This window comes from Athalia rosae, chromosome 8 (assembly GCF_917208135.1).
Source record: "Athalia rosae chromosome 8, iyAthRosa1.1, whole genome shotgun sequence".
Taxonomy (NCBI): domain Eukaryota; kingdom Metazoa; phylum Arthropoda; class Insecta; order Hymenoptera; family Athaliidae; genus Athalia; species Athalia rosae.
Window position 1 is genome coordinate 4,457,044 of NC_064033.1, and position 25,160 is coordinate 4,482,203.

The 25,160-nt window shown below is 36.4% G+C and overlaps 4 protein-coding genes across 6 annotated transcripts; 2 read left to right on the top strand and 2 right to left on the bottom strand.

Annotated features, from left to right (window-relative positions):
• Positions 1 to 122: 122 nt before the first annotated feature.
• Positions 123 to 9,793, bottom strand: LOC105693296 (SIN3-HDAC complex-associated factor). Of its 2 annotated transcripts, none has more exons than XM_012413130.3 (6): positions 9,607 to 9,793; positions 6,928 to 7,031; positions 6,699 to 6,852; positions 6,446 to 6,623; positions 6,178 to 6,370; positions 123 to 6,056 (listed from the first exon to the last, which is right to left on the bottom strand). In XM_012413130.3, the coding sequence occupies exons 2-6, from the start codon at positions 6,999 to 7,001 to the stop codon at positions 5,441 to 5,443; spliced, it is 1,215 nt and encodes a 404-aa protein (XP_012268553.2). In that variant the 5' UTR covers positions 7,002 to 7,031; positions 9,607 to 9,793; the 3' UTR covers positions 123 to 5,440. The 2 variants fall into 2 exon arrangements, with proteins under 2 accessions (XP_012268553.2, XP_048515393.1); XM_048659436.1 differs by lacking the exon at positions 9,607 to 9,793 and adding an exon at positions 8,826 to 9,587.
• A 173-nt stretch (positions 9,794 to 9,966) lies between these two features.
• LOC105693299 (ras-related protein Rab-21) lies at positions 9,967 to 12,524 on the top strand. The gene is made up of 4 exons (XM_012413136.3): positions 9,967 to 10,636; positions 10,710 to 10,877; positions 11,077 to 11,195; positions 11,434 to 12,524. Exons 1-4 carry the CDS (start codon positions 10,493 to 10,495, stop codon positions 11,672 to 11,674), a joined length of 672 nt encoding a protein of 223 aa, XP_012268559.1. The 5' UTR covers positions 9,967 to 10,492; the 3' UTR covers positions 11,675 to 12,524.
• A 178-nt stretch (positions 12,525 to 12,702) lies between these two features.
• LOC105693298 (rho GTPase-activating protein 1) lies at positions 12,703 to 19,198 on the bottom strand. 2 transcript variants are annotated; one of them, XM_012413132.3, is made up of 10 exons: positions 18,991 to 19,198; positions 17,604 to 17,711; positions 16,844 to 16,987; positions 16,459 to 16,639; positions 16,142 to 16,360; positions 15,986 to 16,084; positions 15,723 to 15,910; positions 15,448 to 15,648; positions 15,273 to 15,379; positions 12,703 to 15,187 (listed from the first exon to the last, which is right to left on the bottom strand). In XM_012413132.3, the coding sequence occupies exons 1-10, from the start codon at positions 19,037 to 19,039 to the stop codon at positions 15,014 to 15,016; spliced, it is 1,470 nt and encodes a 489-aa protein (XP_012268555.1). In that variant the 5' UTR covers positions 19,040 to 19,198; the 3' UTR covers positions 12,703 to 15,013. The 2 variants fall into 2 exon arrangements, with proteins under 2 accessions (XP_012268555.1, XP_012268557.1); XM_012413134.3 differs by lacking the exon at positions 17,604 to 17,711.
• Positions 19,199 to 19,427: 229 nt separating this feature from the next.
• Positions 19,428 to 21,403, top strand: LOC105693269. The gene is made up of 5 exons (XM_012413085.3): positions 19,428 to 19,645; positions 19,728 to 19,790; positions 19,881 to 19,943; positions 20,012 to 20,125; positions 20,197 to 21,403. The coding sequence occupies exons 1-5, from the start codon at positions 19,565 to 19,567 to the stop codon at positions 20,593 to 20,595; spliced, it is 720 nt and encodes a 239-aa protein (XP_012268508.2). The 5' UTR covers positions 19,428 to 19,564; the 3' UTR covers positions 20,596 to 21,403.
• Positions 21,404 to 25,160: the final 3,757 nt, after the last annotated feature.

Below are 25,160 nucleotides of genomic sequence, written 5' to 3' on the forward strand. Positions count from 1 at the left end.
ATTTCGAATGGATTTTTCATTTTTTCAGTTTAACTTTTTACTCACACATTTTTTGCACCAGTAAAGCCTCGCCTTGATACCTACTAGGTCTCCCACGTTTTTTGTATCCTGATCACTTAACATTATCTCTTTTTGCTAATTTACAAACACTATATACGTAAAATTTGATATTATGCTACGTTTAGTTTTAAACTTCCTTAACAAATTGTACGTTGCTATTCCTTTTTCTTTTTCTTTATCTTTCTTTCTCTTTTTAAACCTATCAACGTTTTCACAAATAGATTGGGAATATCAATCAATTGCACGGTTGAATAATTCCAGCGTTAAATTTTAGAAATAAATTCTAAAGCAGTGAGAGGATAAATGTGATTCGTTTGAAAAGAGAAAATAATTATTCATCCCGATTAGAAAAGAATTCAGACACTAACATCAGAAGTTTTCTTATACACCTTATGACCCTACGCAATTCATTTCTCCCTCGACTCAACAGTTTTTTTTTCTGACTCGTGAGCTTAGGATTATGAAGAGGCTTGAAATATTTGCCTCAGAAACGAAATAGAAAAAATATTGGAATAAAACAATTCGTACGGTATGGGATGTAATTGTTATATGAATGAGAAAAATCAGGAAATTTGTACAGTCTTTTTAGCTGAAAAGTTTTCTTTGTTTCTTTGTTGTTTGTTACATTGAATATCCGAAGACGTTGTCTATGAGGAATTTCAAATGCGTTGGTACAATCTATCAATATGTTTTTTAGTATCAAATTCTGTATTTAACTCTATCCGCTACGTGGGTAATATCGATGATAATAATAATAAATATTACTAGTCCACTAATCTACCAGCTAAAGTATAGTTAGAAAACGAGCTTTCTCATGTAAGGCTTATGTCGAATGATACGAATTTTGATAGTATAAAAGAGATATGTATATTCAAAGGTCGAAGATTATAGCTTCAAAAAGTAAGCGTCCATAAACCATGAAATATACAATTTCTCGTCTTGTGTGACTGATGGATTGTTTTTGGAAACAGGTTGATCGTACGATATCATTCATCGGACATGAACTTCGAGTTAAAATTTTTTCGCCAACATTTCGCCCCGATCGAATAAATATTTTCGTCTACGTTAACCGATTCGTACCTGTTGGTGATTTGCAAATAAAAATTACTCTTCGAAAATCCAAGTGCATCATATAATAGGATAGAACCAAACAACGCTCAGTTGACAATAGTTATGGCAGTTGTATTTTTGTTATATTTTCTTGCAAAATTATTACTTTTTTTTTTCTTTCTTCTTTCTTTCATTTATATGGCAAAAAATTCTTTGTATCATTTTTAATCTATTACTTTGTATATTTAATAAAAATTATTATTCACTTAATACATCGATCAGTCTCACAAATGTATTATTTATTCAATTATTTTATCATTATCATTACTGTTATTTTTACTATCATTATTAAAATTTTAAATATGTATAGTAATTCTACGATGACAACGAACCGTTTTTTTAATCTGCTGTTGTTGTTGTTGTTGTTATTATTATTGTTCATGTAATGATCTCCTGGGAAAATCACTACATTTGTAATATTGTTAGCTTCATGACGTTACTAAAATATATGTATCACTAAAAATTAGTCAATGTGTCTTTGTTTAATTTCGAAATAATGTTATGGTTTTTGATAAAATGAAAGAATAATTTGATTTCGCTAATCGGATTAGAAATATGATTCAAGATAAGAATGGTAGAGGAGTAAGGATACAACCAGTTCTTATATCATCGCTCCTTTTTCCGTTTTACATTATCTCATGGTATCGGTAATGATCGGTAGATTCACTAATCAGTCACTTATTAGTGATTTACCAAATAATATTCTAGAAAATAATTCGACAGCTCCATTTAGTTTATCCGTAAGTAAAAATCTTTCCAGAAGCTCTGCGGTTACGTACGAAGACATCGTATCGGCATAGAGTATTAGAAATATTCATATCAAAGAGATTATTATTTGTTTGTTTGTTTTTTTTTTTGTTTCTTTTCTTTTTTGTATTTTATTACAAATATTTAGTTCGTGTACTACGTAAATTACAACTTGGCACTCATTAGTTTAGTTTTGTACAGCTCGAGTGATACGAGAATGAGAGATGAGAGAAGATATATGTTTGTGTGTAATATTTGCAGAAAATTGCAAGAATTGTATTCGGTTGTTGTGTTGTGTTGTTGTTGATTTTTTTTTTTTCTCGATATTACTACACATTAAATTGCACAGTGATATAAATATTTTCTTCTTTTCTATCGCATACATACGATTACTGAGATCATAGTACATAATTTTACATTTAAAACAAAGCCTTTGATCCGTAACCAGTATTGCACCATTTGTATTATATGTATGTATATTTGATTTCACGTAACGTCACACAATTCGTCATTCATCTTTCGAAGAAATGACCGATTTTTTCTATTCTTCTTTTCAATGACTTTATTCCCATTATAATATATCCTGAGTTCTGACACGATCTCATATGGACAAGTGAGTCTTGAAAAATTTTTGGTTATTTACTTTGCTTTTACATATATATAAATCAAACGGGTTAGATCCAAAATAGGAATTAATAATATACAATATTATTTTATTCATTCTTTCTTTCTTTTAAATAGTATCTACTCGTTTCTTTAAATGCTGCTGCTGATTGATGCTTATGTATATTACTTAAGAGCGAACATGATACAAAAATGAAAGAGGAGAGAAAAAAAAGAACAGATATTTTTTTAATATTATATAAAAATTGCCGTATATCTAACGAGGACGTTTTATTTCAATAATTGAAATAATTATTATAGGTATGTATCTGCACAAGGTGCACGCTGCTACCTAAGACGTCGTACATAAGTTGAGAAAATATTTGAAATAAGTATTGTCTTTTTCATTTGCAATATGAATTGGAATATGTGAGACTTTATCTCAAGTTTTCATCGGTGCTCACGATTAAATTGCAACGTTAGACTTTTCTCATACTTTTTATTTACCTGACATCGAACGCGACGACGTTTCATGGCGATCGGTTATTTTGCATCGAACCATCCGTTAGGCTACAAAATTTATCCTTGCACAAGTCTTAAAAATTTAAGTCATTTGGAATTTAAAAAATAGATTGACGAAAATAAATAAATGGTTGATTTTTTTTTTTCTATCGTTTTGTTTGGTTTTGTGAAAAATAAATAGATCTCCGAAGGATCGATGATCGAATAACATGGAATTTTCTAGGATGAACAGAAAAAAAAAAAAAAAAAGCAATTCACCATGCTTGTATAAGATGTGAAATTTGATATTCTCTCGTGTCGACACACTTGGACAATTATATTAACCGTAAAGAGATCGTTGAGCCTTTTAATTGAAATATAAAATTGAAAGAAAATATAAAAGAATTTGTCAGGTAACAAGATTAGCCATGTTGTCGCCCGACAAATCAAAGATTCGATGTTTGATTCCAAGCGTAGAAACTTATCATACGTACGTTCCTTCGCCTCTTTACGATTGTCAATGAGCCTGGGTAAGATGAGCAGTAAGTATAGACGTGATATATATTTTTGTTTTTAAACTAACGATACGCAACTGTGGAAGAACGCGGAGATTCGATTACAAAGTTATTAAATGGAAAAATCTTAATCATCTTAATTGTTAAGGGGAGAAAATAATATCTTTGATCCGAGAAGATAGAATGAAAAATGAAAAAAAGAAATTAAAATAATCAGGTTTAGAGTAGTTTGTGCATTAAGTTGAAGGTGTTTGCGAGAAAACTTAAATCGATTAATTTTCCTCAGCTTGTACCGCGATGGAGATTCGTTTGAAATATTTTTACGCTCGGTTGAACAGGGGGAGGAAATTAATGAAGGTATTTTCGAAATCGGAAAATAACTTCATCATTCCGATGGCGTAAACCGGTTAAGTACGAAGCCTGGGTTATCCCTATTGAGCAATTAATATCTTTGCAATCACCCCAAAACGTAGAAGGTAGTCGGATTTTTGGCAACGCGCGATATTCGGGCGATGCTTTTTTGTGCTTTGTCTGCATTCGTCTGATTACGAACTCACTCATCTTCCAAAACTAGGAACCAACGCTTCTCAACTATTCTTTATCCGCAAGTTGTACATCTCGGCACGTACATCTAAACTTAACACTCGATTCGACGTTACCTCGGGAGAATATATTCAAAACTGATCTATTTTCCTTACTCTCTCTACGCATCGCTTTTCCACTGTACTAATACTGCGGTATATAATGCGTATGAATACACACATACCGTGTTATCATCGTAACGGATATATACGATACTACTATTCGACATTCGACAGACTTCAGTATTTAACTACAATTAAATTACCTTTTATTATTGCTATATAATCGGATAATAGCTCGAATACCCGAACACATTGATCATTAAGTTTAGTCACCTAATTTTAGTGTCATGGAGCTTGACGCCATTCACCTCAAAATGCATCTGGTAAAACGTATAAATTACGATCTCTTCAAATAATTGAGTTCACTATATTTCTTGGACCCAAATATCAAAGTAGTTGATTGGCATCTCGGAATACCTATACAATATTCACATGCAAAATTGCAACGATAGATTGTCTCAGAAAACTCGAGCTGTGGATGATACATCATTTTACTACCGTGAGTAGATAGAGGTATATATATTATCGATAATCGTAGTTAATATTAAAAGACGAAAAAATAATAATAATAATAGTCAACGAACTTTGGAACTAAAATTATTTTCTTTTTCTCTCTCTTCTTTGCCAAACTGTTCCGAACAGGACAATCCTTACTTCGAGAACCTTTTTCTTTTTATTATTTATTTATTTTTTTTAATTTGTTTTCTTTTTTTCGGTAACAATTTTATACTCCATGAAAATTAACAATATCATCACGGTTTTTTCATCTATTTAACTACGATTAGTCTTGGACTTATGGTATTTTCTTTTCTTTTTTTTTTCCATTTTTCTTGTTATTTTCTTTGAAATTTTCCCGAATAATTTTGTCTAGTTAAAAAACGCATCGCGACGACGCTCAGATGCCTTAGGATAATCGACGATCCGATAATATTTCGTGCACGAAACTCACGAAAAAGTCGGAGTTTTTTTTTTTTAATTTTTTTTAGGCAATAGTTGAACAGTTATGTTACTACGTACTTTTAGTATGTAAAAAATTACAAACGCTCGATATAATCTAGCTAAGATTTATAATTTGACAAATATCTGAAACTCGCCTTTGATCGCGGCGCAATCAGAGACGAGACTTACTCATCCACAGCCTTTGCTGTCCGAGCGTGTCATTATATTCGTAATCGGCGATCATATGACAGTCATTGATACAACGTATACCACCTAACTACATGAGAAAGAAATAAATTAAAACTCTACAAAAGATTGACATTAATTAGCGATAGACTGTCTGGCGGATGCGTGTATAGCGAAATCGATGAGGGGATTTCCTGGGACGTTTAGCGATTGGTGGGAGCTGGTATTGCTCGCGGTAACGATGGCGGGAGACGCCAGAGATATCGGTTTGTATAAAATTTGCTCTACCTGTTTCAGGGGGACCAGTTTTATGGGCAGATCCGAGTTCAACCTGATAGCCTCGGAGACCGGGATCGCCTTGAGCTGGACGCTTTTTATCGGTATCGCCTTGATCTCTTGCTTGGCTACTGGGATTGAATTTTGTATAATTTTGGCAAGTTTGCTCTCACCGACTCCCTGATTCGAGGACTCGTCGTATCCCGAATCCGAGGAGGAATCGCTGAAGGATTTGCTGACTGGTTTCGTCGCCGTCGCTTCCACGGTGGAGTCTACGCTGTGAGCCGGACTCGCTGACGCCGAACTGTGCGCCGGACTAGCTGACGCTGAACTGTGGGACGGACTGCTGCTCACTGCGTTCGCTTGCCTCTGTCGCTGCCTGGCCAGACAACCTATGCAAGGTTTTATCAACGAAGGGTCGATTATCACCTCACCGTATTCACCTTTGAATATCGTTCCGCAGCAAATTGTTTCCCTGGAAAAGGAGAAAAGCGGTACGCGTGAATTTCAAGTTAGAAATTGGTCCGCAGTCGTCCACCTGATCTCCGACACCAGCTCGTGCCTGGGACTGGAACAAGTACATGGACAGATCCTACCTTTTGAAGTAAGTCATGTCAATGAAACCGCTGACAGGTAGTTGGGGCAGCCGTCTCTTTATTCCAGATTCACCTTGGTCGTCCGCCAGTCGTTTCACTCCTGCTGAACCGTCGTCGCTTCCAGCGGGGCTGCCCGCTCTGCTCGAATTCTTGCTACCTCCTCCTCCTCCCGTAGCACCGGGTAGAAAATCTTCTGCAAAGACAAAGTCGACGTTGAATACCTAGAGTTTATTGGAATCGATGGGCAGTAGAATCGTGTAACACCAACCGGTGTACTCGTCGCTCATCGCAGGACTCTGTTCCCTGTCTCGATCGGGTTTCAGATAGACGTGCTTCTTCTTTATGATCTTCTCATGCTTGTCTTGGGTCTCCTTCAGCTTTTTTTTATTCTTTGACTTGAATTTCGTCAGAGACTTTATTCCGGGTCCAGCGCGGGCGTCCACGACCTGCGGAGAATGTGGGGAACACAGACGATGAAGAAGTGCTTTCCTCGCATGAAAAGCTCGTTAAAATTTACTCACGTGACTCCAATTGCGATCACTTCCCGCTGGCAGTTTTTTCCAACGTTTTACAAGGAGTACGCAAGCGTTGCATATCTCTCCGGTACGACGTTCTAGCAGTTGGAAACATTCCATAAAGTCATCCTCGTACTTCTTACTGTCGGTGAACCTTGAACTGAATAAACAAAGGGTTAAAATTTTTCAAAGTGGAGATTATTCCTCCTGAATGTCTCGTTCGGAACGTGATTACCTGCTCGATTTGGCTTTGCAGATGCAGCAGCCTGTGCTCGACCGATACACCTTTGGCTTGTGAAAACTAAACATGCCTCTCTGTTTTTATTCTCCACGGTATACCTGAAATCAAAAGTAGAAAGCACTCGTTAGTCGGGAAGAATTTTGGGGTGATGAGCCACAAATGTCACCCCTAATGATACTTTTTTTTTCTTTTAGAAGTATTGTCGTGTTCATAATTAGACTACACTGCTGGTCTGCAACTGAATATTTACAATTTAGAGGCAGCAGCCAACTTTTTGCCTGATCATATAGCGTGGGTTTCTTTTAAAAATATGTCAGAGAAAATGTTTCTTTTTTCTCTGTCATTATTTCGCGCTGCAAAGAAGAATTTTGTATCTCATTGTCGGTGATCGGAATCGTTTTGAAGAGACGTAATTATTGCTAAATAATCACCACGTTACACGCGAGCGAATCTGCCGTACATCGTGACGTTGAAAATTCGATCGAACGCATTTATAATTAAATATAGATAATAAATTATCGATAAATTATTTTTCGACGATAATAAAATTCGCGCGTATTATTATCGTGCGTCCGTATGTGTCCCAGATAACGCGTACGCGCGTCAAAAGCAAAAAAAAATCAAAAATTACGGAAACAGAAAATGTCCTTCGCGAAGAACTTGTAATATTGCAATCGTCAAAAGTAAACAGATGCAGTTCGAAAATAGCTTTTAGATCGAGAAAAAATCATAAAAGAAAAGGAGAGGAAGGGAAAGAGATCACGGACTTCAGTCTTGAATACATTCTATCTCTGGATTGAATCGAAACATAGAAGAATTTCGCAGGAATAAGTCTCGGACTGCAATGTTCGCTATTAAAAATAAGAAAAAATATTTGCGAAATAAAACAAGATATTGCAACGCGTGTAAAAATAGGGGAAATGACCTGAATACCGTGAAAAAAAATGAAGCAACTTATCGGTCGAAGGAGTAATTCGTGGTAGAAATTATACGTATGTTTTATTTATTTATTTATTTTTTTTGGCACCTTCGTTCGGTGGGAGGTAGAAAATTTCTCTCGATTGTGCAACAGGTATTGCAAATAATGAGCGTGTCTCCGTAGTGGAATTATTATAGACGTCGAATTTGATTATTTAATAGGAACTGTAAACTAACAAGGAAACAGATAAGGTATTCAGGTGAATACCTCGATTCTAAAGGCAATGAAACCAATGCGTACAAACGTGCCCCTGACACCATTACCTGGAGTCTCAAAACTTTCATTCTCATTTTTACTGTCGCCGTTTTTCAATTCTGCAAAGTATTACGTTACAGATATTCAAATAACGTTGCGTCGAGGTGAAGGTTTGCAAATTTTATTTCTGGGCGACGTTGTAAAAACAAGGAATACAAAAGATGCCGAAAACGACGACATCTGATCATATTTATTCCTGCGAATGGGAGAAATTTTGCCGATGTGGGACGTATCGCGAATTTCGGGATACCCGTCCGCAAGAATGTCGACGAAATTCGTCGAGAGGCAGAGAACGTGAAATTATCAGAGAAAAGAAAATAAGAGTAAAAGAATTACGGCCAGTTTAGTCGAAAATAAATTTAATGGCTCGAAATTCGATACGTCTCGGGGGGTACGGCGAAGAGTTTTGCGAATAAAATGAATGGGGAGCAACTATGTATGCAACAAGAAAGTGGAGCAGTGGAACGAAGAGGATGACAGATGGGAGAGGAACAGAAACGAACGACGTGAGTAAGGAGGAGGCAGACATGGCGCGTGGCACCTTACGGCGGTGGCCATAACCAAAGCGGAGCCAGCAAACCGCCTCGGTATCGTAATAATACCGACAGACCAAGCTCAGAGATTCAGGGAATAAATTGAGCAGCGTATAAGGACGTACGTGTGACGATACGTTTCGCGCATTTGCGAGGAACAAATACGACGAAATCACAATGACCGAGGAGCGAATAACCGCGCTGTCAAATATAACAGATAATTGACGTCCGAGGCAAAAAAGAAATATGCACCACATCGGCGGAGCTGGCCCGCCATATGAACGCCATGACAGATGATACGGTACGCAAACAAACAAGTCCACGACCGAAAATGCACTTGCGAATTGGAACATGGTGCGATTTATTGAGATCTTTATTGATTCGACGGAATCACAACCGGTCGATACGGCCTGCGGTTGAGATAATTGAAACACCGATTGTATCGTAAATGCAAGTATTTGGCGAACAGTTGTCAAACGCGTGTATCAAAAATGCGAAATATTTCACTTGATGCTCAGCACCGATGGGACGGATCGGTGAAAGTTTCGCATATAAACCGACGATATTTTATGTTTTCGTGAGTTGACACGCGTAGGTTATCAACGGGGGATTTATAATCGACGTTTTTTATTCACGTTCGGATCTTATCTGTGCGAAAATTTTTGGCCATGAGAAAATGCTCGTTCTATGCCGTAGTGGTATGTAGGTACAGCAGGCTGGCAGTTCTACCGAGGCCGGAGACGCTGACATTTCTCAACATATTTCTTGATAATACATGAATAATTCGGTGTGACAATAGTTTTAAATATAAATAGCGTATTGTAGTGGGCAAAACTGATGATATTTGGCGAAATCCGCGACGATTTTATCGTAAAATGCTAAAATTAGTATCACTGATTTGCTTACCTTTTCAATACAGGTGACGGCCAGATTCAAGAATTCTTATGCGCAAGCTAAGTGCGCAGGCTTTGGTTCACGCTGTCAATCAAGTCGACAACTTCAAATTTATCAACATTTTTTCAATTGACACGGGGGCGGAGTGTTTGAAGATGAAAATAACGACGATTAATTTTTCTTATTTTTCAGCGCGACCTGCTCCAAGAATCAAGCCGTTATTGATTTATGAAAACTCCAGTCATCTGCCCGGCTGTCAAAATTGAGCTTCCGCCTGCCATGATTCGCTTCCTGTGCGCCGTTTGATTTTTGTTGCTAGAGGAGAGTTTTCGTCAACTCCGCTAGGGTGGGCGACCATGTTATGACACTTGGATTCATTTTCGTCTGTAATTTGTTGAAATAATAAAAAACTTATTATCATGAAATTCGGAGATGCTCTTTCGGTTGGTAACAAGGATCGAATTTTTACACCCTCAAATCCGAGTCATGCGTAATTCCATATAAATGAAATGTCAGAAAACGTTTGTTGACGTCGTTGACGTATAGAAAATTTAACAAATAGTGGACCGGCTGCCATCTATGGGTTAACAATAAATTTACAACAAACCGCGCATGCGGTTCGTGGGAATTAAAAAATTTTCCGTAAATGATAGCGAGAACAACTTGCTGAGAACAGCTGATCTGTCGCATTTGACTGACGTTCCTTTTACATTTAATAAGAATAGATAAAAACAATTAACTCAAAAGAAATCAATCGGATTCTTCTACTGTCCGAAAGTTCGGGACAGCATATATATAATGACAAATTATTGTTTGTTCATAAATCAGAATCGTATTAGGTAGTTTTTTGTGTGCAGTTCTAATCTCTTATTATTTAGGCCTGTTTTACTTGTAAACAATGGCCCATTCATCTACTAATAGTTCAACTAATGGTTACGATTTCAAAGTTGTTTTACTAGGCGAAGGTTGCGTTGGTAAAACATCGGTCGTACTTCGATATGTCGAAGACAAATTCAACGACAAACACATCAGCACGATACAGGTATGTAATGACAAAATTTCCAGCGACAAGTACCAACCGAACGAACAATCTAATAACATTGTCATCTTTTCAGGCTTCGTTTCTCAAGAAAAAACTTAACATCAATGGAAAGAGGGTGAACTTAGCTATTTGTGATACGGCTGGTCAAGAAAAATTTCACGCGCTAGGTCCAATTTATTATCGGATGTCTAGCGGCGCAGTTTTAGTTTACGATATAACTGATGCAGATTCATTTCAAAAGGTATGGAAGCCAGGTAATAAATTTTAAGCCTAGAATAATCAAAGTTCTAAACAAAATACTTCTACGATTCAATTGTACAGTTTTGTTTTACCACTACCTACAGATAATTGGATAAAACCTTAGTAGTTTGTTACCTAATGTCTGTTTGTTAATAGTTGGTTGTGTTCAACTCGTATGATTTCCTGTTTGCATTTTTCAGGTAAAAAACTGGGTGAAAGAGCTGAAGAAGATTCTTGGAAGTGAAATTTGTCTCGTCATAGCCGGTAACAAAGTAGATCTCGAAAGAGATCGCAACGTCTCACAGGAAGAAGCAGAAGAGTAAGTTGTTCATTGCTATAACCATACACATACCTATATTCATTTAACTCCCTGTCTCAGGAATTGAATTGATGCACTCAGGGACTCAGTTATACCTTAGTTGATAAGATAATTCTATTTTTTATTTTTATAATCGTAATCCTCACCTCCTTTGTTACGGCTCAATAAAAGAAACGGTCAGCAGCTTTTGCGACATGATATCGTTTCTCTGTTGCACATTACACGTTAATCTTCACAGGTACGCCAGGCAAGTGGGGGCAGTGCACTTCAATACATCTGCGAAACAGAATCATAACATTGAAGAAATGTTCCTGGATTTATCTCGTCGGATGATAGTGCACGCGGACGAAGTAGAGCAAAAATCTACTTTGTCGAGAACTAGCAGTACGCGAAGAAACGTTGTTATTGTCGAAGACGAAGCTGATCAAGAAAGACCTGCAAGCAGTTCCTGCTGCGGTGGATTTTCTCAAAGTTCATAGGTCGAGGGAATAATTATGAGATATTGGAGAACCAGTTATACATAAATGTATATAGAAGTTATTTTACAATTATTATATACCGTACATAATATAAAAACTTGGACTTTTCAATGTGATCAAATATACATAAATATATTATACTTATATAATACTTACTTCGTTCACAGTCTGCGCATGAAAAAAGATCTTAAACTGTACTGGAATTCTGAAACAGTAATCGTAATTCACCTATAAATGTCTGAGTATAATCGAATTGCTATAATAGCGAAATAATATCAAATTGAATAAATTCATATTTATAATGTAAGCCGCGGGTAAATATAGGCGATTATCTCAAGGATTCTAAAAATGCTGAGACTAAATAGTAATTTATACTAATCCAATGGAAAACCTTGATATCGTAACGGGGTGAACGTTCAGCTATTACCTAGCCATATTTCTATACGTATAAATTTAACTTTAAGTTACTAAAACAGAAACCACATTTAACAAAAGACTTCGGTAACTTTACACTCGAAAGAATTTTTCTGAAAATTCTATGCAGTGTAGAGAGAAAAAATAGCACTGTTTGAGATATGAATATGTTATCGTGAGGATTCAAATTTTCAGGGAATCATTGAATTCGATTGAAGGTCTAAGCCGTAAAACGTGGTTGCGTATTGAAAATGATCATTGATTCTAAAGGGTTTTTCCTTTAGCATCAATCAACGTATCGGCATACGGTATCCGTACTGAAGTGATAGCACTTATTAAAATAAATAACAGTTTTCATTTGCGTTGCCATACTGTGTTTGTAAATATATTGCTGTCTATTGGCGTATAATTATCGAAATAAATTTATTATAAATTACAATCTTTGTTGTTAATCGTATCCGAGATTCTCCCGCTTTTCTTATCTTTAGATTATTTTTTCACACATATCGGGCAAGAAACAATGCCTCGTCACGAGGAAATGAGTGATTAACTTTTCGTTTCTTTTTTTCTACCAATGACTCATTGGACGTCGGGGAGAAAACCGTCATCGATAATTGGTGGAATAAATGTAGGTACTACATTGTTTTATTCAGATCCGTATGATGTTCGAAAGATAAAGATACAATGTGCTATTCTATCACAGGTACATGGATCGTGCATACATTTAGCTATCCTAACAGATACAGCTCGTACCAGAGCTATAGTTCAATATAATGTGATGATGTTGTTTTCTTTTAGATTTTAATAATTTTATTTATTTTTTTAATGTTGAGGTGTAGACGTATTATTAATTGGAATGATGAGTCAACGTTTTTTTCCCCTATCTTTCTTTCATATGTGGAGTTTTCAAGTAATGATCATTTAATTTTTGCGAGAATGACCCAACAGGAATGTAGTGCAACAACGTGTTTTTCATGCAATATGGAGCCAAATCATTCCGTGAATATTACAAGTTTTTTTTTTTAGCTATCAGGATTTTTAAACACATTTTATTTCCATATCCCCCATTCGCGAATGTACTTGAATAGATGAATAAGTTTTTTTCCGTTAATTATTGATAAAATAAATTTCTAACGAATACATAATTTTATATTCCCTGCATGTTTTACGCTGTACGCTTTCAAATTTATAATTTCGATCATTTAAAAAAATGATTGGAATTTATTTTCAATCATTCAAAATATATATATATATTTCTATCTTTTTTTTTCTCTATACAATTTCATCGTAAATCTAATGTATATTCGGAGAGATGATTGTGAAGCAAAATTGTAAAATAAAAAAAAGATAAAAAGAAATTTTCTCGAGACACAGAATAGTGCAAAAAAAAAATCATTATCTTTCACTTATTCGTCGTTATTATGCCAGCATAAAACAGTCGGGTATGCTAAGATTATTCTTATTATTTTCTTTTTTTGTATCTAAAATTACATGTTTATGCTTCGATTTATTATGTTTTTCTTTATATTTAGATTTCATTTTTAATATTTTATTTATTAATGATTTTTTTATCCATTTTTATTTTTATTTATAAATCAGTACTATATATCTATTCTATCAGATTTATACACCGTTAGATTATTTACAATTTATAAATTACAGCACGGAAACGTCTCGAAGATCGCGTAACTTTTTGACAAATTTTTTTTCTTCCTACGCTGGTATAAAATTACAATACTTCTTTATATCTTTCCCCCAATTATCTGGGCATTGTTTGAACCGTTCACCGGAATCCGAAAGTAACGAAAATTTCTGAGAGAAACATCGACTAATGAAATGAGAAAATCGTAGCTGCCCAATAATCCCATATTCTAATTTTTAGAATGAAAAAAATTATGCTTCAATGTAAAATACTCGTTGTATTAAAAAATAAATTTATCTAGAGATATGCAATCTTCAAAGATCATTCCGTGAAATATATAGTGACTAATTTTAATCAGTTAATTAGACTATTTTTTTCATTATTATTTTTCTTTTCGTTTTTCAATAAATCTAAATTTTACATTCATATTACTTGACGTTCTCATTTATCTTTGGTATGCAGTCATAATTTTTCTTTTTTCGTTTTGTATAAATATTATTCACACGTTCAAAACTGTCATACAACACTGATCAGTTTGCTCACGTATTATTCATTCATTCATTCCAAACTACCTTTACGAAGACTCCGGTATTATGTATATCTTGCTAGAAGTCGAAAGAAATCATAATCATAATAATAATAATCTATAGGTATGTTGTGCATTCGATACTATCAAATACTTTGGAACGATGCGACTGTATAAAAGTTTGTTGTTTTTTTGAAATTCAATATCGACTGTATAAAATATTCAAAAATATGTATACATATGTAAACTGTGCTGCTTTAGACCTGAAAAAAAAAAACAAAAACCCGTCCAACTGTAAGACAGCGTAATAAAATTGATATCCGGATAACGGCAAATCGGCAAATGATTTATAAAAGTCATCGAATCGTATTCCGATCGATTCTGAAATATAATTATAATAATTTCGATGGTTGCGGCGACGTTCGTTAGCCGAATTTTAAACAGCTACGGTAAGGTATTTCCATTGATTCTGTGAGGTATAAGTTAGTTAATATTAATAATTAAAACTCGATGACGAACGCGAATAGTACTGACACAAATATTGGCACGATAATAAATTAATTAAGACGAAACTAAGGAAAGTTAAAAAATAATAATTCCCATATTTGGCATAACGTGATCGTCCAAATATGTACTTTCATATTCTCACCTTCTCAATTCAAACAACCTGATTAGTGTTTTAGCATCCTATTTGAAACGAGTACCAATTCCTAAATTCTTCTAGGCCATCAATTAACCGTTTATGAAAGAACCAGTCTTAAAACATAAATATTTCATCTTGATGAGTGAACAAAAAATCAGTGAATTGATTTATCGGGCCAATCGCTGACAGCGACATTCCCCTCGACGATGGAGCTCGCACTAGATTGGGCCCAAACACTACCGCCAGATTACTGGAAGTCATCTTGTTGAGATCACTTCTGTCCATTACCTGTACATCATATTTCAAATGGCGATCAGAGCTCGGAAAAAAATGTTCGGGTGCATTCAGGAGAGTAATGATTCAACCGTCTTACCCTGGATAAAAATTGAACTATGTATTGTAACAGCCGATAGTTTATTTCTGGCAGTTTTTCGAAAAGCAAATTTCTCACTATCTGTGGTCGCTCCTCTTTCGACAGGCCTGAAAAGAAGACGAAAGTTGTAAGTTTCTGTCGAACGATCCAAAAACAGATAATTCCTTAACCTTACTTTGGAACTGGGTGATTTCGTCGTAGAGTTCGAACGTCATGAGTGGTTCGTCTAATTCTCGAAGGAATGTCTTAAGAAGTACCGCCGCTATGTGAGGATCCCCTCGAAAGTCTATAGGCAGACCTAGGTTACAACGATTCTGAAGTTCCTTGATGACCGTGACGTTTGCTGACCTCCTGAATAAGCCCTCGGTCTCTAATGCTGTTCTCATGAATAAAAAGGAAGAATAACCCATCACTTGTGGTCTACATGTGACGATAAATTGTGCGCCTTACCATCGGGAGTGTCCAGAAATTCTATACATTGCGTTACTATAGGTGGTATCATTTCCCCACCGTTATTATCATTGATGAATTGCAGACTCGCGCCAAACTGCGTGGTTGGTATGGGAGTTGCGATAGGTGTGGGCGCTGGATTGACTGGCAAGTTTTTTCTGTTTTTAATCATCAACTGCTCATCGTGTCTGAAAATTTATAGTAGCCACAGATATCTTTCCCATTTTTGATATATTTTCACTCGATGTACTCGAATAACTTACTGTAGGACTAGCTGAGGGATACAAAGTTGATCGAGATTGATATGTCGTGCGAGATCCTCGAGGTAATTAACGTACATCATTTTGCGTCCAAATTTGGCACTGGAAACATCGTTGCGATTATAGCCGTGGAAAAATTGATATGGACTAGATTCTTACCTGATAATCGGTTTGAATAATTGCCAAACAAATCTTATGAGGATAGTTGGATGGACTAAGTAGAGTGCCTTTAAATTTTTTTTGTACTTTCGATCAAAGGCCCGATAAGCCTGCCGCAGCCACGCGTACGATGGCTTATTTTTCGATGTCAGACCATGGTGAAAGTATACCAAACTATAATCTTGTTCCACAAAAGTATCTAAGGTATGTGTGAGATATCTGGAAAAAAAGAAACCAATGACTTTACACAAACACCACCAAAAAGTTCTCCGTTGGATAACTCCAAGATTTTATTCATGATTCGTTGTCATTGTCACCTCAATAACTTGGCGTGATTGAAGTTCTCTTCGTCACGTGAAGGTAGCTTGCAAGCCGATACGACAATAACTTTTCTTCCCGCACTGTCGTCACCCACCACTTCAACGATACCGAGTCTTGCAATGTCAAGGTAATCCTCCTCGTCCACAAGATCACCTTCAAGTGCTGCCAGATCATCTGCTGCTTGTAAAAAGATACCATTATATCTGATGCCTGTAGTGGTTCAGTAGGTGTACCGATGATAACTTATTTATACAAATTGCGGACAAGGCAGGAACAACATTTGCAGTAATTTTGTTTCCACTACTTTTTCATTGGTCCTAAATTTGACGGGCAAACTCTGACATTTGAAGGGCTATTAAAATAAACTGAAAGGTCACACACCCGTCTCAATAATTGGAGCATCCACTAGAGCTTCTTCAAAATTTTCTTCTATGGTCCCATCGCTCACAGGACTTTCCAAATAGTCCAACCCAGTTCCACCACAACTTGTGCTTAAATCCATTTTTTCTTCCAGGAGTTCCACGGCTGTGAAATAATTTTAAATCAAACAAACGACTCGTACTCGATATGACTTTCTAGCATTTGCTGTAAGCTCCTTCCTTGCATTCACAAAAATGATACGTCAAGTATAAGAGATGTAAATTATAACAAAAATTGTGCCATGGAATTCCAGTAATATTAGAAACATTATTATAGGGAGCAAAGAGAAAGTAAATGGTTGAGTTAGGTCAGTGAGAAAATAACCAAATCACTACAGGGAAATCGAGAGGAAAATATAGCATGAACACAAATACATGTCGATAAATATATGAACTATAAAACCACAGTTGCGCAGCAAGCTCGAGGTTAAGCACTGAAAACCACAAGCAAGAGATCAATCTTATTTCAAACGTTGAGCAGGTGTTACTCGAAAATAATAGCAGGAGATTTTCGTTCTAGAGATCAGAAAAGGAGTGAAAAATTTTTTTAAAAGTATAATAGTTTTGAAGAACAGTAGGGAAAAAAAGTATGATTGAAAAGTTAAATAGCTAACGGGATATAGGAATGACAGGGTTGAGGAGACTTCCTTGGAAAACGATGTAAAGAAAAAAGCAGATGTTAGTTTTGGATGCATAAGAAACAGGCTCCGATAAGACCTTACCACTATCCGAAGTTGCCTGGAGCTCCGTGTCGTCGAATTCCAAGTTGGGCTCATAATCATGATAATCCGACAGACTTGGATACGGGTCTTCACCTTCATTGTTCATTGCTACCACACAGACACAGGTACATGAATACACATTCAGGATTTCAGGATAGGAAAAACATTTAGCAAACAAACGACAAAGCGGTGATCATTTCTTGTCCTAAAGCAATTGGGTACCGCGCCATTAAATTTTTGTGTAAAATAATTTGGCTAACTCAGACGAGTAGGAGTACGATTAATTTACTTTGAATTTCCTTCATAATAATTGAGTTTGATAATATCTTCTACGCGTTTTTGCTAGCCAAAATCCTGTAAATCATGCTCCAGTACGAGAGTAAGAACCAGCTGAGATTTCTAGGAAAAAGAAATCTTGGCTGTGTAATCAAACGGTGCGTAAACAAAGTAGACGAACTTTTACTTTGAAATAAGCTGGTGGATTCCCATAGCATCGAGGCATGCATATTTTCTGTCTGTCGAGATTTATTCGAATCAAGATTATTATTGGTAAAATGGTTTACATTGCATCGTGGTCGCTGTCTTCTATCAAGAAATGTTTACACAGCAATACATTGAGCTGAATAGTTTGCCAATGAAATAACCGAGGTATCGCTGTCGTTAATGGCAAGAGTGAATATTATTATCAGAATGTATTACTCAAAATTGAAGAGTATGTCAATTGCGAGCCACGGGACTGATAACATCATCAATCATGAAACAAATATAAGTTTCAAGTGGTATGGGTGGTGCGGCAAATATCATTTGCCTCAATTGACTAGCATTGAAGCATGCTTCCCACAGATTCATCTTCAAACTGATAATTATTATCTCTTGTCTTTCTCGGAAGATAGTTTTTTTCTAGGTGAAGAACAGACGATTACCCACAAACTATGTTGTCGCTGGTTGATGTAAAATTATTTCAACACAGAAATTTTGGGCTTTTTCCGGAAAATTCAGTCGATGCATGCCATCACGATCAGATCAGGTTCTAACGATTTTGACTCGTGAAAATAAAATAACTAAAAACCGGTAACAGTATCGGGAATGGATGAAATTCCCTTAAAAGGCAACTTTCGAAATTATTTTTTCTCGCTCGTTATTGTTTGCTCGTCTTCTCTTTCTCTCCAATAGGCACAACAACAATTGCGTCGTCGTATAATACACGGGTAGCTGATATCGTGAAATTGATGAATTATAACTTGAGTATAGTACGAAAAGTGTCTCACTAAATGTTCTGGGAGTGTTTGAATATTAATTGCGTAATTATTCGAATCGCGTCGATTAAATGACACTAGTTGACAGACGGAGCGTCAACATTCGATTCCAACTGACTCTGACTTCTTACCTGTCAAAATTCTGGCTGGACTCGGCGCAGGTTGATAGTCAGCTTCCATTGTTTAGAAATTTAATTAACCAGGAGAGTATCCTCGACGCGATAATTTGTAGTGGGAATTATTATTGTTTCCTCATTAATGTCTTCCACATTATTAACGCACCCGATCAGGAAAATAAACTCCACACTCACGTCACGCTTTCATCTTGATCGCTGGCTGTCGCCTCTAATCGCAATCCCAACCTAATCGTCACTCCCAGTTTCGATTACCAGCTCACTTCATTTTTCAATATCGTTTGCGATCGAAATCGTAGAAAATTCACTTCGTGGCTACGTTCAGGAAACGATAAAAAAAAAAAGAATCTCGAGCTCGGATGGTAAGGGGGCGCAAATTGTTGCGTTAAGTTTTTTCATCCCTTAGACAGATGGCGGTAAAAAGCATATCCGTCGATATCAGAACTTTCGAATTCAAAAAACAATTTTTTATGCCAATTCAAACTGCATATGTTTTTCGGAAATATGGAGTGTGGAGTAATTTTTTTTCGTAAAATCTCATCAGTCAATAGTAATGTAATAAAATAGAAAAATGTTCAATCTACTCGGTTTGTTCAACAGCGTAATATTTATGTTTATCAACCTAATGGTCGGATTATACGTTTTCAGACGGGTCAGTGAATGACACTAAATAATTCTTACGATGCAACAATTTTTTTAGGTTTGATTACCGTCGTTATAATTATTGATTATAGTTCTTCGTATCGATGAGATTGCACAGCAAATTAGTCGCGGAAATCGCCGAGTTTAATCGCACGGTAAGATTATACAGCGGTTCCGAAAGAGCCAAGATTTCTCTTTCTTTTCCTTCATACGAAAAACCAGCGAAAAATAATTTTCCCCTCCAGGTTGGAAGGTCACGATCCTGTCTCGACTACATCGGCCACAAAGTTTCGGACGCTATGAAAGAGGTGAGGAAATAATGTACCAATTCTAAGTTGAATCGGTCGATTTAATAATCACCTGTGATCCGAAACAGATCGAAGGCGACATCGATAAGGAGTTGCAGATAACGCATCGTTTGACTAAACTCTCATCTCAACTCGTAGACGTGAACAAGCGGTTCACCAAATTGGAGGAAGAAGTGATCGAGGTATAACATTTTTTACCCTGATTTAACGAGCGTTAAAATTTCTCCTCCGCGTACATGATACGGTTTTTCAGATGGTGCGAACGGATTACAATATGGAGAGTATAAAAATCGAGACACCTGCGGACATAAACGACGAGGTTAAAAAAGTACTGAGCTTGAAACAGCCCGATAAAAGGACGAGCTGCAAGCCCCAAAAGAAGCGTAAATTTTCAACGACCACGCTCAACGGGGTGACCTTCAACAATTCGAGTGCGCAAAATAGTCAGTTGCAAAAATTACCCTGCCTACCGTCGCTGACCGAGACGATCGCCAATCCTTACGGAATTTCATCGGACGACAAGTCCGAGGAGGACTCGGCGAAGCATCGAACCGCCCCGATCAAACCGGTGGTTCAATTACTGAGGGAACAACGACCCGTCCCCGAGGCAAAACCAATCGGTTTTCGTCCGTCCTGGAAATGCAACGCTTGAATAATCGCGTTCGTCTCCGTTATTTCGACGCACCTGCAGACACAGACGTCAATTGCGGTTCTCCAACGCTTCGGGTTTCATTCGATTAGCCGTCTTCGGTTTCTCTTCACACACGATCAGAAACTCACGCCGATTCGAGTGATTCCAGTTTTCTCAGAACGAAAAAAAAAACAAAATTTTTCAATTAAATCAATTCAAATCAGTCGGTCAGTCCCTATATATCGGTTTCGTCCATCCCATTTATTGCGACTGTTATATTTTTATTTACCTTGCATAAAAACCTTGAGAATAAACGATGCGTATCTCGATGCACGCACGGACCACCGGCTGAATATCTTTTCTTTTTACGCTTCGCCTCTGCACGCTGGAAAATATCGATAACCGTTGACGCCGTTCCGCTGTGCACCCAGAGGTGCCAAGGGTTCAATTTTTATCGGGTTAATATTACACGGTCCCGGCGGTGTGGGATGACGAGTTTTTTGTTTTTTTTTCTCCTTCTTCTTATTTATCGTTTTTTCATTTCTCAAAGCGTCCCCGTCACGCCTGTGAAAAATAAAAAAAAGATCGTATTTTTTTTTTTCAACGTCGTACGAGAATAATTTCGCCACTCCGTGGAAAACGCATCTAACATTTGCACACGTGTATTCGTCAATGACACGGGTACGTGACTGCTTATGGGGTAAATTTAGGTCGGTCGTTGAAGCTTGCAAATTGTGTTATACAACCGTTTGAATATAACCATTATTGAGGTAGCTTCAAAGGACGTATTTACCGATAATTATATACTACGTGTGTGCGGCTCGTGTATCTGTACAAACACACGTGTGTGCATTCCATTTTCAGTACGACATCGGCCCGCGGTACTTTCCACGTGCACCCTGAAAAAAGTGAAAAAATCGTAACTTCGAAAACGAAAATCGGAATGGGATTGAACAGATTGGTAGGGACTATGATATTCTTGTACGTATATTACGGGGTAACCGTTTTCAGTGGCAAGGAGGCGTGTGTTCACTCCGCAATCTCCGATGTTGTTTGTTCATCCTCTTCAAGGTAGCTGCTGCTTGCCGAGATTAAAGGGATATATGTTCCAGTATAAGGGAGGATAAAGCGTTTTTATGGTCCTTTTGTCCAGATACACAATGAAGCGAATCTTGCAGGCTATAATATAATGTAATGCGCACTTAATACGACAGCCTATACGCTGTATACGCGACGTACGTACAATTTTTCCCATACATGCGAAAGTAGAAAAAAAAAAAGAAAAAAAAGACAGAAAGAATGAAAAAAACCAACGAGAACACCGGTCTCGAAATTTATTCGCTCGAATTTTTTGAGGTCAAGGATGCGTGAAAAGAGCGGATGAAAAAAACTAACGCATTCGCGAATAATCCGATAATCGAAAATAGAAAAAAAGCAACTGCATTTACCGGAGTCAGAATATTTTTCATATTTTTTTAATTATTTTCATTATTTTTTTTCCCCGTATCATCGCGCGATAGGATAAGATTTTCCTTTTCATCCAGATTCGTTATTTGCCGCTGAAGAAAATCGAGGAGAGCTGGGGATTATTTTTGAATTACTTTTGTAAGTGACTAAAAGCATCGTCCGTACGCATACATACCGAATACGCGAGTAAAAGCCGAGCGGTTTTACAGCGAATAAATAAATAAGTAAATAAATACCGTCGACGTCGCGTTGCACCATTTTACGTGTTCTCCGTGGGAACGAAAGAAGAAAAAAAAAAAAAAACGGAGAGGAAAAGTAATAGACCGGGGATTTATTTACAATTCCTGATACGAGTCGAGGGAAAGCAAAAAAAAAAAATGAACGAATGAATGAATAAATAAATAAATAAATTGAAAAATGCATAAAACCCTGTAATGGCTGGCTTTCTATACTATGCTCTTTTGATTGTTTGCGAAACGAAGTTCCTATCTAAAAAAGAACTCTATTTCTTTCTTTCTTTCTTTCTTTCTCTTTCTTTTCTCGTTTTTTTAAATATTAAATCATATTTATACGTTGCGAACGTTGATTCGTTTTGAACTTTTCAGACCACCGCGGAACTTTTTTTTTTTTTCTTTTTTTTTCTTTCAACTCAGTTGTCGTCACGAGGTAACTAAATTTCATCTGCAAAAGACAACTGATTGAATAATATGTAGAGAGAATATTGTCTTTTTCTTTTTCATTTTTCATTTCTCATTTTTTTTTTTTTTTTTTTTTTCAAAGTTTATAATGTATACACTTTGAGTTTTAAAAATGCACGTTTTACATTATAATCTGTAAATATTACAACGAAAAGGATAATAGATACAATGCAATCGATCGATTTTGTGTTTTTTTTGCTTGTTCCTTTTTAATTTTACACAATAAATAAGATTTTTCAATTTTTTTTTTCTTTTTTATTCATTCTTTCCTCGATTTCTGATTTCCCCTTCCTGTTTTTTGTCTTGTTTCATTTTTCGTTCCAGAGGGCCACAGTAGAGAGAAAGGTACACATACAGTAACTCTGATAGACGTTTTTCAAATTTCTAACATCGGAAGAAAACCAAAGAAAAAAATCAAAAAAAAAGAAAAACTACGTTCTCTATTTCTAAAATACTGAAACGGTCTCAATTTTAACGAGTAATTCATGAATATATAGTATCATATGTGTGTATATATATATATATATATATACTTTTATATATATTCAAATTCGATTAGTTGAATAATTAATTAATTTAAATTGAGGAATCATTATCATTATTCATTATTACAATTATTTATTAATATTGTAATTATTTCATTTCGTTTTTCGCCATAATCATCCCCCATTCAGTATATGTATAATATATAGGTAATCGAGGACGGTATATATATGTATAGTAACACAACTGTTCCATGTATAATTTATGGATATTAATTGTTTGATTGAACGATCGAATTAAAAAAATTTTTTTTTCATCTCCCATCGCTAGTAATCGACCACCATCATTCGTTCAAAACAAAAAAAAATAAATAAATAAATAAACAAACAGAAATAAATTTGCAACATTTCAATTATTAATTTCGTTAAAATTGTTGTTGAATATTTTCATTTCGTTTCTTATCTAATATTCACATCCAGATACATCGCTAATTAATATTAGTATTTTATATTCCTCATTTTTTTTTCTCTCAATTTTACAAATATTTTCGGAGGCCTACCTGGTTGAGAGATACGATTACAATACTGATGTAGATTCAATTCTTTGTAAATGAGCTTCGATCGAATATTGGTAGAAATTATTTCCTTCTTTTTTTTTGTTCGATTATTCTTCTTTCGATTCGGTGCAACATGAATATCGACTCTGAACAAGTAGGCCGTTTTCAGGTGAGAAAATTCACGACAAATTGAACCGAGCGTCTCAAGGTTATAATAATTGGGGGTGTGTACGGGGTAGTATAATTTAATTTAATTCAATTTTCTTTTTTTTTTTTGTCGGGGGGTGTTTGTTGGTTTTTTTTTTCTTTTCTTTCTTTCGTATTTTTAATAATTGGTTTCACGGTGAGACGTTAATGCTGTTTGTTCTGAAGATAGGCGTCCAGGAGTCGCCGTTTCACGAAGGCACCCCATCCGGCACGATCAATTTCGTCGAAGTTTCGCTTGACGAAACTGTCGAAACCGCTGCGATCAATTTCGTCGAAATTCTTCTTAGCGAAACTGTTGAAGGCGCTCCGGTCGATCTCGTCGAAATTACGCTTCTGGGTACCGAAGGTTATCCCGCTGAAACGAACACCGGTATATCCTAGTTGAAAACAGTACAGAAAACAGAATCGAAAAATCACATCATATTCCAAAGGGGTCTCGAGCGGCCCAACCTGACCCCAAAAATGTTCCCACTAATCGCGTCGCATATGTGCGTGGAACGAATTAATTAACCCCCGTCATGCGGGTCGCCCAAAGGTTCGTCGACTTTTCGCGACTAACGCATGCGAACGAACGGAAGGCCGAGGTCGAATTTCGCTTTCAAAGGATCCGCAGGATCTTAAACGGGGTTTCCGGGCATTCAATTTATTTGTACTCGCGTTAACCGTATCTGCGCCATTTTCGAACACGCCTCGACGGTTTTGAATAACGCGTACGATCACGTTCCCAAATTCTCACGAACAATCGTCGAACTTTTGATCCTTAATCGTCGCTCGAATCTTTCGCGAAATTCCTTCGAAGTTACCCCGAGCAAATCGCGCTACTGTACGTCGTACACCGAATAATAAACGGTGGCTCGTTGGAAAATTAATAAATAATCAAACAGATCCGTCTTGATTTTGGATAATCGTTCTGCGATCGGATTTGTGAATTAGGAGCCGAACTCATTCGAGTCTGATCTCGGGAAAATTTTATCGGCAGAAATTTCGTTTTTACTTCGAGTTTGTTCTTCGAGTTTTTCGAATCGCGAGTTCGCAGGTGCGAAGGTTCGAGAGAGAATTAATTGTTACGAGAGTAAAAACAAAAAAAAAAAGAAGGGGAATATAAGTGAGGCGAAAAATGATATCCTACTCGGAGAGAGTTGTTCGACAAGTTTTTCCTCTCCCGATAACCACTT